The 15,150-nt window shown below is 36.5% G+C and overlaps 1 protein-coding gene across 1 annotated transcript in view; it reads left to right on the forward strand.

The window, feature by feature from the left end:
* The window catches only part of OTOGL (otogelin like), a 90,059-nt gene that overhangs the window by 52,252 nt on the left and 22,657 nt on the right, over positions 1–15,150 (forward strand). The window contains exons 29-38 of the mRNA XM_041409739.1: positions 1,159–1,275; positions 4,009–4,165; positions 4,712–4,738; positions 6,176–6,343; positions 7,876–8,154; positions 8,765–8,882; positions 10,113–10,192; positions 11,070–11,339; positions 13,022–13,884; positions 14,572–14,749. Coding sequence (XP_041265673.1) covers positions 1,159–1,275; positions 4,009–4,165; positions 4,712–4,738; positions 6,176–6,343; positions 7,876–8,154; positions 8,765–8,882; positions 10,113–10,192; positions 11,070–11,339; positions 13,022–13,884; positions 14,572–14,749 — 2,257 coding nt within the window. The remainder of the gene's footprint in view (positions 1–1,158; positions 1,276–4,008; positions 4,166–4,711; positions 4,739–6,175; positions 6,344–7,875; positions 8,155–8,764; positions 8,883–10,112; positions 10,193–11,069; positions 11,340–13,021; positions 13,885–14,571; positions 14,750–15,150) is intronic.

Here is a 15,150-nt window from a genome sequence, read left to right on the forward strand (position 1 = left end):
GGTTTGCATATCACATTAACTTGTAGGATGTTATAATTTTGCTTATGCATCTCAGACTTGCACCTCACTTTTTGGTGGAAATATATATCTGTAAAATCTCATATGGTCTCCTGATCTCTGTCTGCCAGAGCACTCAGGATCTAAGTTCAGTCTCGGTTTTGCTGGTTGGCTGTGCTCAGACAGACTTGGCACTTCATCTGCCCCTGCAGTAGGCCTTGGGGATTTTTCCAGAAAGGACCTTTAGCCTATTGTAAAGATGTATCCTGGTCACCATTTCTGAAAAATTGAAATACTGTAAAGGAGTATTTGATAGCTGGAGGCCTAGAACCCAGCTCTGCTACTGGGAAATGTGCTTGTGTTAGCACTGTGAAGCAGGAGATGCTTGCAGGGCTTCTCCTTCCTGGGAGTGGCAGCACATATCCTCACAGCAGTGTCTGAGCACCTGCACAGGAGGGCAGCACAGGTGGGTGGCTGCACTGCAGCTGAGGCTGCTGTGGACACTCCAACTATGCCCATGCATTCATTGTCACACCCTCCTGGTGCATTACACCCACCTGCCTGCTGCACCAACACAGCGTGGTTTCAGATGAACTCGTGTTCTCTGTGCTGTGTCCTTTTCCTATATTTTTTGTTCTTTTTTTTTCTTTTTGAAGTGATCCTAGAAGTGAGGTAGTTGTATCTCACCAATTTTTGAGTTATCATGATGATCTTTGACTCTATATTTTAATGAGTTGCTCCCTTCCTACCACTGCTTCTTTATTTGAACTCACAGGGCTAAAGCTGTCTGTAGTATGACTCCATTTAAAGTCAGTGAAAACCACCCAGGATGGATTTGGACCATGTATTTGTTTGTGATGTTACAGTTGGTTGCTCTGGTAATGATTATAATGTGTCACAAAGAAAACATTTTGTCTTTATGCACTGAGCAGACAGCAGGAACATTTTAGTCCTTTAGAACAAAACAAAAAGATTCTTTTTTGGTGCAAATGTTTTCAATTATAAAAACAAATCAAGAAAAGAAGATTAAGAGGATAGAATTGAAATTTTTTATTTTCTGATTATGAAAGTACTGAATTATATGATATTATGGTGTACCTGAGTCTGTGATAAACACACCTACCTATAAAATATTTGTGGGTTTTTTTGCTTGTTTTCAAGTGCAAGAGCCCAAATGAAACACTGAGACCATGTGAAGTACATCAGAGCAAGTTCCCTTATGCAAAAAAGGAATGCTCAATTTTATACAGTGATCTTTTTGCACCTTGTCGCAATGTGGTAAGTTTATTAAATATCCAAGATTGCTCTCATGAAAATAGTAAAATTCCAGTAATTAATTTTTTCTTGCCAGTACCCTTAGTCTGAATGTGAGGATACAGAGTAAAGCCCTGCAAGTGTCTCTGTGTGGGTGGGCTATATTTGTGCAGAGCTCCCTGCTCCTTTCAAGACTAGGATCTAAACATAAAAGTGGTAACAGGGTTGTGTGTTAGTCTACTGAATAATCAAGGTTCTAGCCTCTTTAGGCTTTATTTATACCTTTTATCTATACAAGTAGCTAAGTTTTGAAAATTGTAAATTTGTATAAATTGAGGGATTCTAAAGTAAGTATATGTGTAATGCACTTACAGCTTAGTTCAAATGGTTTTATTTTGTTGTGTCCTGCTTTGTAGAGAAAGAAATGTGAGAGAGCAAGATTTCTGCTTTCAAGCTATTGGTATTTTTAATTGTTTGGCAGTTTATCATCTGGTTTTATCAAAACTCTGAGGTTTGGTGTCCTTGTTTTCCCAATACCTGGCTGAATATGAGTTACAAGACTTACAAGAATGTCCTTTAGTTCAGTCTAGACAAGACGGGGACAACAATATTTTGTGTGGTAATCTTTTATTCCACTTTAATCCACCCATTATCAATGCAAGACATGCTTTATACATTTTTCTCTCTTTTTAATTTTGGCCTCTCAGTGGTATTTAGGTGCTTCTTTATGCCTGAACAGGCAAGAATCACTACAACATTTAATCTCAGTCTCCTAATTTCTTCATGCTTATTGATACTAAATGAGATCATTAGCTGTCTCAGCTGAACCTCCTGACTTTCAGGACTGAAGCTGCATATCAACATGTTTAGGAATTTGCCTGTGAAGGAGGTTGCAGTAGCTGAACCCAAGAGATTTATTAATGTTGACTTAAGTTACTATGCAAAGAATTTTTTGAGCATGTGCCTGAGAACATAGTGATGAGTGTATTTTTGAAGTGGCAAATAATAAATAAAAATGGAAATTTTAAGAGTCTTTAAGAAACTGTATTATTATTACAACTTAGAAAGATCTTTTCTCTTAAGCATTCATTTTCTGTATCTTATCCATGTTGTGATTAGAATTTGCAAATATTATGCCAGAAATTTAGCATAATTATGTTAAAAAATCTATGCCAGGGACATGTAATTTAATTAGTAGTAAAGTATTTCCACACGTATGCGTCTATGTTTTATGGGAGAGTCTGTACAGTAAACATCTTTATGTGTTTTTAGAACCTATTAATCAGCATGTTAAAGTACAGCTCCTGCAAATGTGATGACCTCCCATCAAGGGCATGTGCAGCTGACTGCTGGGTGGGGAACAGCATGCCAAGAAAAAACCCAAGCAGAGACTGACACTGGGGGCATGGAAAGAACAGAAAACAAAGATGGGGGTTTCCAACGTGCTTATTGTTGCTCCTGCTGTGTGGGTGGAAGATCCTGCAGTGCATGTAGGCAAGCTCCTGTGTGTGGGACAGGCAGCCTTGCAGTTCAACTCAGGCTGCAACACCAATTTACAGGGAGACAAAATCTTGCATCTCTGGCTGGCAGCAACTGATGGATTGCAGTTGCCCAGATAAGCACTGAATTCAGTAGGGTCTGAGGAACCTGACCATGGAGATAAAAGGGTCTTCCTCCTAATTCCTGAACTCAGCAGGAACTTTGGCCCAAGACTCCCAGTTTACTGCTGACCCATGGAGAGATGCTGTTCTGCAGGCATGAGAGACAGATTGAGATATTTGGAGCCAGTTTGCTGTCAGGTGATTTCCACAAAGCTACTACTGTCGCTTTCAATGGAGCCAGTTCTCATGTGTGTCCCCCACATCCCCAGTGGTATCCCTGTTTTCAAAACAAGAAAAAGAATGAAAGCACAATAACATCTCTCTGCCCTTGATCCAGTCCCTGCCAGCTTCTAGCAACTGCCAGCTGAGAAGCTGTCTTCATGTTAGATAAGTAGTTCTTTGTTACTGTGGTGGTATTTCTGTAATCTGACGTGTGCCATTTGAGTGCTTTACAGCTGAGCTAGACCAGAGACTAAACTGAAGAGAAGCATTGCTTTAAGCATTCCATGTGTTGAGTAAGAACACTCTTTTGGAAATGTTGCTCAACATTGCAAAAAAGATGATTTAAACTCAAGAAATAGTGCATCATGTAAAATCATGAAATATTGTGATAGGATTTTAGAGAACATGGATTTCTGATCTAATGAAGTTTTGTGGGCAATTTACATTAAAATCTTGATAAGTGCAGAAATATTTTTTTTTTCTGCACAATGTCACCAGTGGTCTTAAGCTTTCTTCCTCTGGGAAACCTCCCCTCTATAAATTGTTACTTTAATTACTTGGTAATCAGAGTCACAGCTCTGATTTTGTTGATGTTCATGCAAAACTGCAGGATGACTACAGATGGCAGTATTTGCCTTATAAAAGCAGAACTGCCAGCTTCAATAATTCTTTAAAATTGATGAACAGCTAGTGTGTGGACAAGCATGTTTGTTTGTAATCACTGATGGAATTTTTCTTTTGACCTTTAACTTAAGTATAAGCTGATCATTTGAAGTGTATATGTAAGTGTGTAGGAATATGCCCAAACTTTGGAAAATACCTTATTTTTGTGTTTAATTCTTTCAGCCAGTCCAGAAATAAAACTCCTGCTGTAACTGGAATTTGTACAGCTCATGCAATTAAGTCTGCTGTTTTTGTTCTTCCCCCTCCCCAGATTGATGTGACTTCTTTTATCAAAAATTGTCACACAGATACATGCAACTGCAATCTTGGTGGGGACTGTGAGTGTCTGTGTACCAGTATTGCAGCTTATGCCCACAAGTGCTGCCAGCAAGGAGCAGCGATTCACTGGCGATCTCCTCTGCTCTGTGGTATGTACCTGGGCTGGCCATGCTCCAGAGCTCATCTCACAGGCATCTCGGACTTTTTCCTGCCCAGTTATGCAACTGTGACAGAAGGAGGTGGATGATAGACATAGTTCACATCTCTCAAGCTGTCTCTGTGGTAGCTATGTCATCCTTATCCACCCAAATTCACTGTCTTGCTGAAAAGGGCAGGCTGTGCTTAGTGTGCAGAGACTGTGGGAAAGGCACTGCTGGATGTCCATTTTTCTGTGTAGGGCTCCAAAGAGACTCAGTCTGATCTTTTCATTGACAACAAGAAGGGTTCTTAGCTGTAGAATAATTCCTGCTTCAGGTCTGCTGTCACTGGATGAAAGTCCGAGAAAATAAAATCACTGACTAAAATATCTTGTGGGACATGAAACTTCCTCTCCTGAAATGAGCTTTACATATTTAGGATGCAGAGATACATGGATTCTCTTGTTACTTTGTAATAATAATAACAGTAATAGTAACAGTAATAGTAATAGTAATGATAATAGCAATAATAATATGCTTGTTTCCTTTTTCTTTTAGCTTATGACTGTGAATATTACAACCAAGGTATGTGCTATTTGGTATTCTTATTTAAAAGGCTTGATTAATTTATGGGTTTTTTCTTTAGTTTTAAAATTACTTTTATTTTTAATAAGTAAAGGTTAGTGGCCCAGCTTTGTTGAATGATCCTAGTAATCCCTAGTGCCTCCATTAATAAGTTCATAATGTTTGGTGTGGGGGGTGGATTGATCCATCATCCTACAACATATGGTAGCAGACAGGGAGAAGCTCTAGAAGGACATTTCCTTATGTTTGTACTGTAAATTTCAGAGCTGGGACCTACAATATTTAGACATTGATGGGCTATAGGATTTTGTGCACAAGTGTCACAATACTGTACTGTAAAAAGAACAGTACCTTGAAATGAAAGTGGTATTCATTTCACAGAATGAATTCCTGTGTCATCCCCTCTAATATTTGGATACTGTGCACATGCTTTATAGGGAGCAAAAGATATTGAAAAGGGAAAGCTGACTAATTGCAGTGAATGAATCTGAATTTTAATGTATCTTTTTGATGACTAGGATGACTTGCATCTTATAATGAGGATCATTATAGAGATGATTTTTTTCTCCTCCAGTCTGGCCTAATACAGTAGTAGCATATAGATCTTGCTGGCTGACTTCCCACAATTACTTTGTAATAGGGAATTGTATCTCACTGAAAAAGGTTTGAGGATATGGCTTTAATGGCAAACATCGTGGCAGTGGTCTCAAAGGTCTTTTCTGACCTTAGTTATTCTATGATGCAATGAAAAAGTGGGAAGGAGTACTGGTTTCGGCTAATTTTCTTCATATAGTTAACATGAATTTAATAATATATTTTGTATTTGTGATGACAGCTGTGTTTTAGCTACTACTTACATAGATTAAGGTTTTCCCAGTTCTCATGCTGATCCACCAGTAGGCATGTTGAGGTTGCACAGGAGGTTAGAGGGGACAGAGTTGGGACAACTGACCCCAGGTGACAAGAGAGATGTTGCAGAACACAGGAGGTTGAATTCAGCAATGGAAATTGGAGGGGAATTTTTCTGGGACTGGCATTGCTTAGGGTTCATCTAGATGTTGGTCAGCTGATGGCGAAGAATTTTGGCTTTTTCATCTTTTTTTTTTGTTTTGTTTTCTTTGTTTTCTTTTTGCAATTGTTTTCTTTGGTTTCCTTTTCTTTTTCATTATTTCTCTATAAACAAAACTCAAACCAAACCATGATTTAACTGTCTTTAGCTCCACTGATGAGTTTTTTCCAGTTCTTCCCTTTGATTCTTTCATGAGGTGTGTGGTGAGTGACCAGGTGTGTGGTGCTTAGCTGCCTGCCAGGGTTTAAGTCAAGGACAGTTTTGCATGTTTCCACTACCAAGCGGAACCAAGTGGAAAATTAAGACCTAAGTTTTGTATATTATGTGATGCAAATTTTTCTTTTCCTATTTGGTTTTTCTTCCTGTAGGCCTTGGTGAAGGACCCTATATTTTGGCAAGTTTTGGAGTGAATGACACCATTATAGGGGCTAATGTATCCAGCAGAAGGATATTTCCCTTGCCTAGAACTGGAGCACATGGAAATGTAATTTTTAGTTTCATGATAACTCCAGGTCTTTTCAAAGATAAAGATTTATGTAAGTGTTCTCTACAGTTTTGCTAATGGTGAGATATATATGTCAAACAATATGAATGATTTTTGCTGCATCTTCTAAATGTCCTAAAGTAGTCTAGATATTTTTAGGTTTTGGAATAAGTGGCCAATTTCAAAATGCAGGAGGGATTTAAATTTTAATTTTTTTTTAATATTAGAAAACTTCACTTCCAGCTTTAAAGTTGAATTTTCAAAAATTATTTTAGAAATATTGCAAAATACAAGTGAATAGAGTAACTTTGTGAAAAAATCCAATTAGTTCATATAACTGGAAACTGGTGAATTTTTCACAAGTATCTAGCAAATATCAACACTGAAGGACAATGCAGGATATTTTTATCTCCAGTAAAATTGGTTCTACCTTGTGTTTCCACCTTATTTGTTGCTTTTCCTGACCTAGAAAATGTGCAACTCAGAATGATCAATCTATTTCTGCATTGTTAACAAGCATCATCTCTGTGCAGCATAGAAGGTAGTTTCTTAGCTAATCCTAAGGTCTTTTTTTTACTTGTCAGAGACTTACCCAAACTATACATCAAAAATAAACCTGTTTATATTTTTCTTTCTTCACATATGTGAAGATTGTGCCAATTACATCAATAAAGATTTTGTCATTGTTTTTTCAAATAATCTAATGTGTTGAAAAAATTACAAGCCCTCAAAAATTAACATAAAGAAGGGCTCCACAGAAAAATTTCAATCTAAGTTTACAAACATTTGAATGTTTATTGCCATGGGAAAATTAGGTTTTTAAATGTGATTTTGAAATGAAAAATATATACAACAGAAAAATTAATTCAGTCTTGTCAAATCCCTATGTAAAGTGGAAGTAAATAATTCATTTTATCTGTGCAGTACACAGATGACTTTCATATGGAAATGCGAGATGAGATAATATTCCTCTAGATTAAAGAACTTCAAGACTGTATTCAAGTTGAAAATCAAGTATGAAGTCAGTCTTCTTATAAAGCCTTACATTTTCAGAGATTTTTTTCAGTTTTGATTTGTGGCACGGGTAGAGCACATACAGGTCAAGTCTCCTATTTGACCATAGATTTTCTTACAGTATTTCTGGATATGACTGCGTATAAAAAAAAGGCCTGACCTCAATGTTCTTACAATGTGATATTATTGACTAATGAAATTCTGGCCCTGCTAAGCTGTCAGACTTTTGTCCAAACTTGAGAAAAACTCCCAAGATATGCAAGTTCCATTCTGAGACTGTTTAGGAATAATTTTTGAAGGTTAGTAGCAGTCAGCTGAATGCAATTTTGGTCTAAGTGATAAGTTTCCTGGTGGGTCTGGTTATATGATCATTTGAAGTCCCTTTTAGAACCCTGCACTGTGTTTCTAACTCTCTTTTGTGCAACATTTTTTTTTTTTTTGTGAAAAGACAGTTTTTAAGAGGAGCCAATATATAGGATTAACAGCCAATACATAGGATTTAATCTCAATTATAAGTTGTTTTCTGTGAAAATATCACAATTTTTATTATTTTTTTTTCTTCTGTGGAAGCTCTGCCTCTTGTTTCCCTTGAATCTGCTGAAAGACCAAACTACTTTCTGTGTGTACATAACGATGAAACCATTGGGTTGGAGCAGTGGCAGGCAAATGCCTCCTTTCAGAGACGAGCCACCTTCTTCCACCACCAGGGTCTCTGGAGTCCAGGGCTCAGTGCCTTCGAGCTGCACAGTAAAAAAGGCTTTTTCATCATTCTCACCTCATCCAGTGTTAAAGTGGAAAAGTATGATGGCTCAGAAGAATTCAAACACTTCAGTAGCTTTAGTATTGAAGGTAAATTTTGCATAATCCTCAGGGATAAACTTTCTTTTTCTGCTTGCCTTCAGAGCACTTACTTTCTTGTATTTCATCACCAATAGTAAGAAATATTTTATCCTATTTTTAATTTCTCTCTTTCTTTGTCTTCCATTCTGTCTCAAAATGCTATTGTTTTCTAAATTTTGTAGATGATCACTTTATCTTTGAACTATATTTTCATTGGCTTACTCTTTCTAAATGAAAGTGGCATATCACAGAATGATGTATGTTAATATCTCATTAGTAATCTACAGATATCTATTCTTTTAAATGAATTGAGTAATTGCATTGCATCTGCAACCTGCAGTATCTTCATCATGTTTAACTGATCTTTTAGGTTTTGAAACAGAATATATTGTAAAAATGAATAGCTGTTTTTATTGTCAAAACTTGAAGTGTCTTTTAGCCTAAACAAATTTAAAATACTCGAAACTGAACAAAATCTCACCTATTGGAAAGTTCTGAAAAATTTGTATATTTGGTTTTAATTTTTTCATTTGTCTGAAGATCCCAATATATGTTATAGAAGAGGTTGTAACATTTTTTTTTTAATAATTAATCAATAAACCCTTTCTTTCCTTCGCAGAACTCAGCGCTTCTGTGCCTTACAGAAGGATGTGTGAATGGCGATATGAATCTTGTGCTAATCCTTGTTTTAAGACATGTAGTGATCCTGAAGGAATAGCATGTAAATTTCTTCCTCTGTAAGTAAAATGAATCTCATACTGCTTCTCTATTGTTTTTTGTGATAAACATACCATACACTTTCTAAAAATCACTGCTGCTGCAATATCCATTCAGTTTTACTATCCAGATTTCAATATCATCCCTATGAGAAACTCTCACAAGTCATATGAAAACATTTGTACCAAGCCTCTCACTTCCCACAGTTTGTACTCCCACTTAGATGTGCCTTCCAACACAAGAGTAAAGGGTTTGTGTTTACCCCAGAGGATTAGCTTTTGGTAGTGGTTAAGTAGAAAGCTGTTAAATTAAATGAAGACTGTTTCCTTCTTTGTATTTATAGTTGCATCCTAAGCCAGCACACTATGCTAAAACAACTACATCTTTCTGGTGTTTATATGACAGAGATCAAAAATTGTAGGAATAGTAAGGGAGGAATACGCCCTCTCCTGTAAGAAGAGGGAACTTTTATACTGGGAGATGCTCACTGGCATGAAGGGAGGGATTTCAGAGGGGTGATGGTAGCTTGGGATTTAGTAAACATATTTCCTATCACAGTGGTCCTCCCCTGGCCTCTGGAAACCACAGCAAACTAAAAGGAAAAATGCCTAAAAGCTCAAGGCACTATGTGGTGGCAAAGAAAGAATATTTTCGATTTCAGACTCCCTAGGCATATACAATTTATGATTAGTAATGCTACTAATATGACTAATTTTCTCTGTTGGTATTCTTAGCTTTTTCCTTATGGGAACACTGGTTGTTAATGTAATGATTTTCTTATTGAAAAGTCCCCCAGAATGAAAAAGACATTGGAATATAGTGATTTGTCTGCATTCTCTTATGTTGAAAGGACATAAGAGAAAGGCTTTATGGAGTCAATATAAATATTTTAATATCTCAAATGAACATATCTGGATAAAACAAAAGTCTTGTAGAAAAATTCATCATTCTGTGAAAAACCTTTCTGTTTAGGGATCTAAACTTCCACAAGGTTGTGGAAGAAAAATGGTCCAAAGCTATCATATTTATCAGCCTATGCAAATAATTATTAACAGTTTAGAAATAGAATTATGCTGCTCAATAACTTTGTGACCTTGAAATGCCTCAAAACTCTATGTTCATAATTTCATTGGAAAGTTCTCAGAACTCTGATAAGACATTCTAGTAGTTTGTTTAGTCAAAGTAAAATAATTTAAAATTGACTTATACTTCTACTGTGGCTCTAGAATTGACTATACAATATTTTAAAGGGTTGAAGGATGCATGCCATACTGTCCCAAAAACATGATCCTTGATGAGGTCACACTTAGATGTGTTTATCCAGAAGACTGTGAGTATACTTTATTATGTTGATCTACTGGTATAAATTACTCCAAGATCCTAGGAGAGGATTAATCACATGTAATTTTTTAAAAGTTAAATGTTTTCTCGGAACATATTTCTGTTGAAGATTATTTCTCTTGGACATAGACTCCATTCCCAGTCATCCAAACTACAGCTTCTGCATTCAAAAAGATATATTTTACATTGAATTATCATATTTCTCAAATAGTGGGTTATATATAACCTTTTGTGATTATGTTATACTCAGAGCAACTATATTTGACTATATAATGCTAGTATTATTATAGAAAGAGATTCCAAATGAAAGAAATACAGCCGTAGCAAAGAGTTCAGTCTTTTTTCAGGATCACACACCACTAACAAATTCAGCTCACCTATTTTATAATTTCTGATGTGTAAAGATATCCCTTTTTTTCCTTATTCTGTGAGATAAAGTATTATTTTAACATTAAAATTTAGTTTTAATACTGTATCTTATTGTACAAATTTTGAATTAAATATGTTATGCTTGATATTTGCTGGTACAAAGTTGTCTTGTATAATGTCTTCTAAGGATGTAATGTACTTTTTTCAAATATTTTACTATTTTGGATTTGCTAAATTTTCTATGGAATTGCCTTGTTGCTTCAAAATTGCTCTGCAAAATAAAAATTTTCACCAGTAATAAAAAATTAACTACTTTTGCAGAGAAAATTAGAAAACATGTTGAGTCAGCTGAGTCCCTCAAAGACACCGGACAACCTGGAACCATTGGCAAGATCTGATATGCTAGTATTTAAATAGGATTTGAGTAGAGATAGATTTGCTATTTTTCTTTACTAATAATCCATAAAAGACAGTTAAACACACATTTTTCCTTTCAGGCATACCTGTGACACCTACAGAATCAGACATTGGACTGAAGCCTTCTGTGTTAATCTCTCACATGGGTCCTACCACAGAGAGATTTCCTGAGACACTTCCTGTATTTGTTACTTCAAGGAATAAATCAACTCTCGTTGGTGTGACAGACAAAATAACCATAAATGCAAACACAGCTTCAAGGGGAATGAATATGTCGGCACAGTCCATTACAGACTTTTATTCATTGGAAGCTTCTAATGCAGCCACCTATTCAACATTTTCATTACCAAGTACAGTGGAGCCTTCTGATGTACTTCACAGCACAGCCAGCCCTACTGTCCTTTCCAAACCCATCCCTTCAACAGATCTTCCAGTTCTTTTTCAAGCTTCAGCAGTCACATCATGTACTGCCTGCTCTAATGCATCTATAACTTTACCCATTACAATAACAACTCCAACAACCCTGCTTGGTGCAATTCCTACTCCAACATATTCTGCATTATTAACACCCACTTCCCTAGTAGTAGTTCCATTTTCACTCGAAACATCAACCACACAGCTAGGAACAGATCGACTTTCCTCAGCACTAACAACTTTAGCCTCCAAGATATCTTTGGCCACTTCTGAGCTGCCTGCAGGGATTGGGAAGAGTAGGAGTCCTTCAGTAAGTCATTCTAAGGGAGCAGAAATACACTCTGAAGTGTCTTTGTCTGCCTTGAGGGCTGACAGAGAAACTTTCACAAGACCTGCATTTCTTCTAGGTCCACATTGACACTAGGAACATTTACTTCTCCTGTATCCACTTTGTCTGCTAGAACTAGGTCTGGAATTAGTCAAACTGCAGTTTGCCCAACACGTGGTTCTGCACTGACTTCAACTGCTCCTCAAATTCCTATGACTACTAGATTTTCTGGCTCTGAGACAAGTGTTCCTCAATTAATCACAGTTTCATATTTCAGAACAGCAAAGCCCCTGTCTAAAACTTCTCTGATATCATTAAATGTTAGCTCTTCCACCAGTTTTTCTCCAAAGCTACTTTTATCTTCAGTGCAAACTTCAATGACTGTCTCCAAGCAGACATATCCATTAAAAAAGGGTAGTATTTCTGCTGCTCTGCCAATAATGACTGTATCTTCACCTCAAGTTGTTTCTCAAATCCTTAAAAACACTTCTTCAAGTCCTGCAGCATGCACAGTATCTACCCCAGTGCATTCTCTGTTTACTTCTCTCAAGTCCAAAGCTATGGCAGGTACCACTGTTGCCTCCAGTTTTTCTACAGTACCTTCTAGTGCCTCCACTCCTCTAATCAGTTCAACAATTTTTGATAGGTCTGTAGTAAGTAAAGCCTCAACAGAAAATAAGCAAATAATGCACACTGATTTGTTTTCATTATCATTCATTTCTAAAAAGCCAAAGATATCTGTTACGTCTACAGCCTTCCCTCTCAGGACATTGGTATTACCTCTAAATTCTACATCAATAACTGCTTCAGAATTTACAGAGTACCCAAAAAGTTCAGATACAGAATTGAAAACTGACCTTGTGGCTCAAAGTTCAGGTACTTCCATTTCCAAAAATCCTTCTTTTACAAGGTCATTATCTTTATTTACAACCTTGTTATCAACATCAGAACCATCTTATGTGACATCTCAGACTACAAGTTCTTAATTGATTCCCATAGTCAGTAGCACATCATCACTAACACAAAATATAAGTGCTACCCAAGCATCAGTTTCATCTCTAGATACACAAGGAACTTCAAAAATTCCAATTATAGACCTTGCAACTTCTGTGGATTTTTCTAAATTCACTTTAAAAATAAGTATCTCTACCAACTTTTCAGGAGCACTAAAAACATCCATTGTAATGCCCTTTTTACTAATGCCTAACACCTCTGAAATCAGTTTAGAAAGCCAGGCCTCTATGCCTTCACCTCCTCCTAAGACTACTCATATCTCTAATGTTTCTCTAGGAAAACAGAGTTCTTCGGTAAGTTCTTCAGAAGAAGATGGAACAATATCAGCCATACCAGCTGGAATCATCACTCAATCCACTACGCCAATGATCAGGAACACAACAGTGAATGCTACATCCTTAAAAACACCTTATATTTTTGCAAAAATGCTACCTAGTTCTTCAGCCAGTTTATTAGTTACTTCAGGTACCACCACCCTAGCCTCCAGGATTACTACAAAAACTGCTGATTCTTTTGTTGTCAATTTGGATTTTTATATGACTTCAGCTCCAGTTCCTACCACCATAGAAACACACAAATCTTTATTTACAACTGCAGTAACTCAAGCTTCACAGAGCACTAGAGAAATTCCAAAGATTAGTATAACGAAAACAACTGGTATTATGAATCCATTGTCACAGATGAAGAGTACCTCATACATAGCATCAGAAGTTAAATACACATCTTCATTTGAAAAAACTGTGGATATTTCAGAAGATGGTCAGACATCACATGAGCAAAAAAATACTACCAAGATAAAGACAACGACAACTGACAAATCTTCCCCACCTTATTTGCCAGTAACTGCACTTCAGAGTCTGCTTTTTTCAAGAAATACAACCTCAGTCAAAAATATCTCTATTTCTGGAGTCCTGGATGTAATGACATCAGATAAGTCCAAAATCCCAACACAGAAACCCATTACACCTTATTTTAGTGTAACAGAGGCCACAGAGCTGCAAACCAGAGCTATGATAGATTTATCTCTTTCTAGTGGTGGAATGGCTCTACCTTCCTCATCAGAAACGATGGCTGTAGCTGACAAGGCTTACTTTGGCACCATGATGCATACACTGATATCTACATCTTCTGAGTGTGTGGTATGATCAGTCTTACTTTCCCCTCTATGTTATCATGTATATTACTTTTCAGTCCATTCTGTTGTTCTACATACGTAATAAGAGAGATTTAAAATAGTTCATATTTTCTATTTAATTTACTTGTTTTAAAATTCTCAGTTATTCTTAGAGAATAGTTTTGTTACTGCCCTTACTGTGCCCTGGCATATTCTGCAACTTGAATGTACTTCTGTGAAAAAAACCATTTAAAGATATGTGAGTTTTCTAGATAGCTAAATATATTTCTGAGGTACTGAAAAAGCCATAATCCTTGGAATTTTGATGTTTCTGAGTAATCTTACCCTGTCTTTCCTTCTTCTGCTTGTTTCTTTGTCATAGGGTTTAAAATGATGGGAATGCACAATTTTGTGTTTCTTAAAATGCTTCATATTATAACTGATTATAACATGTACCCTCAGTCTATAATGCTTTACATAGGGTGTTCCACCAAAGCTGGATGGAACAGGAATGGTGTGGGTGAATGGACATCCATCATTGTCACTGGTTACAACCACACAAATGCACACAATCATTCCAAAATAACTGATGAGGGGCAGGTAGACGTGCTGATTCTCCCTCAGAGCTGGGGGATGGACAAGTCATGGCTTGCATTTCTTAAGGTCACTGAAGTTAAAGTTGACTCTGGTTGTTTTTTTCCTTATACGACAGCCAAGATACCTTGAACCTGTTGACAAATGTAGCCAGTATGTATGTGTTAATACGGCTTGGATGTTATACAATCTTTCAAGGAACTGCCCTAAGGATGTGCAGAAGCCAGATTGTGGTTTTCGAGGAATGCCTGTTCAAATTAACACTGACAGCTGTTGTCCAGAATGGGAATGTCCCTGTAAGTCTCTCTTTTATCTTTAAATAAAATATGGAGCCTTGATCTGTAAATGTCAAGTAATAAATTAAAAGGTTATTACGATGGGAATATGAGGTTAAATACTGGAATGAATTAAAAAGAGCTATTCATCAGCAAAACAGAATTAAATATACTGAACATTTTGGTACCTTTGAATTGACATCCTGGAGAATGAAAATATTTTTCTTTTTTAATAAAAACATTGAAATGGCATCTCCAGTATGAACACCAATATTTTTCAGCTGAGACTTTTCAGAATTTTCATTAGTAGAAATGTTAAGATTTCAACATTTTATGAAGAAAAATAAATTAAATACTAGCTTTTTCTGAAAGACAGACCCCTCCCCCCCCCATTTCATTTATCTCTAAATGCCATTTTTATT

This window comes from Onychostruthus taczanowskii, unplaced genomic scaffold (assembly GCF_017590055.1).
Source record: "Onychostruthus taczanowskii isolate IOZ18803 unplaced genomic scaffold, ASM1759005v1 scaffold31, whole genome shotgun sequence".
NCBI classification, from domain to species: Eukaryota; Metazoa; Chordata; class Aves; order Passeriformes; family Passeridae; genus Onychostruthus; species Onychostruthus taczanowskii.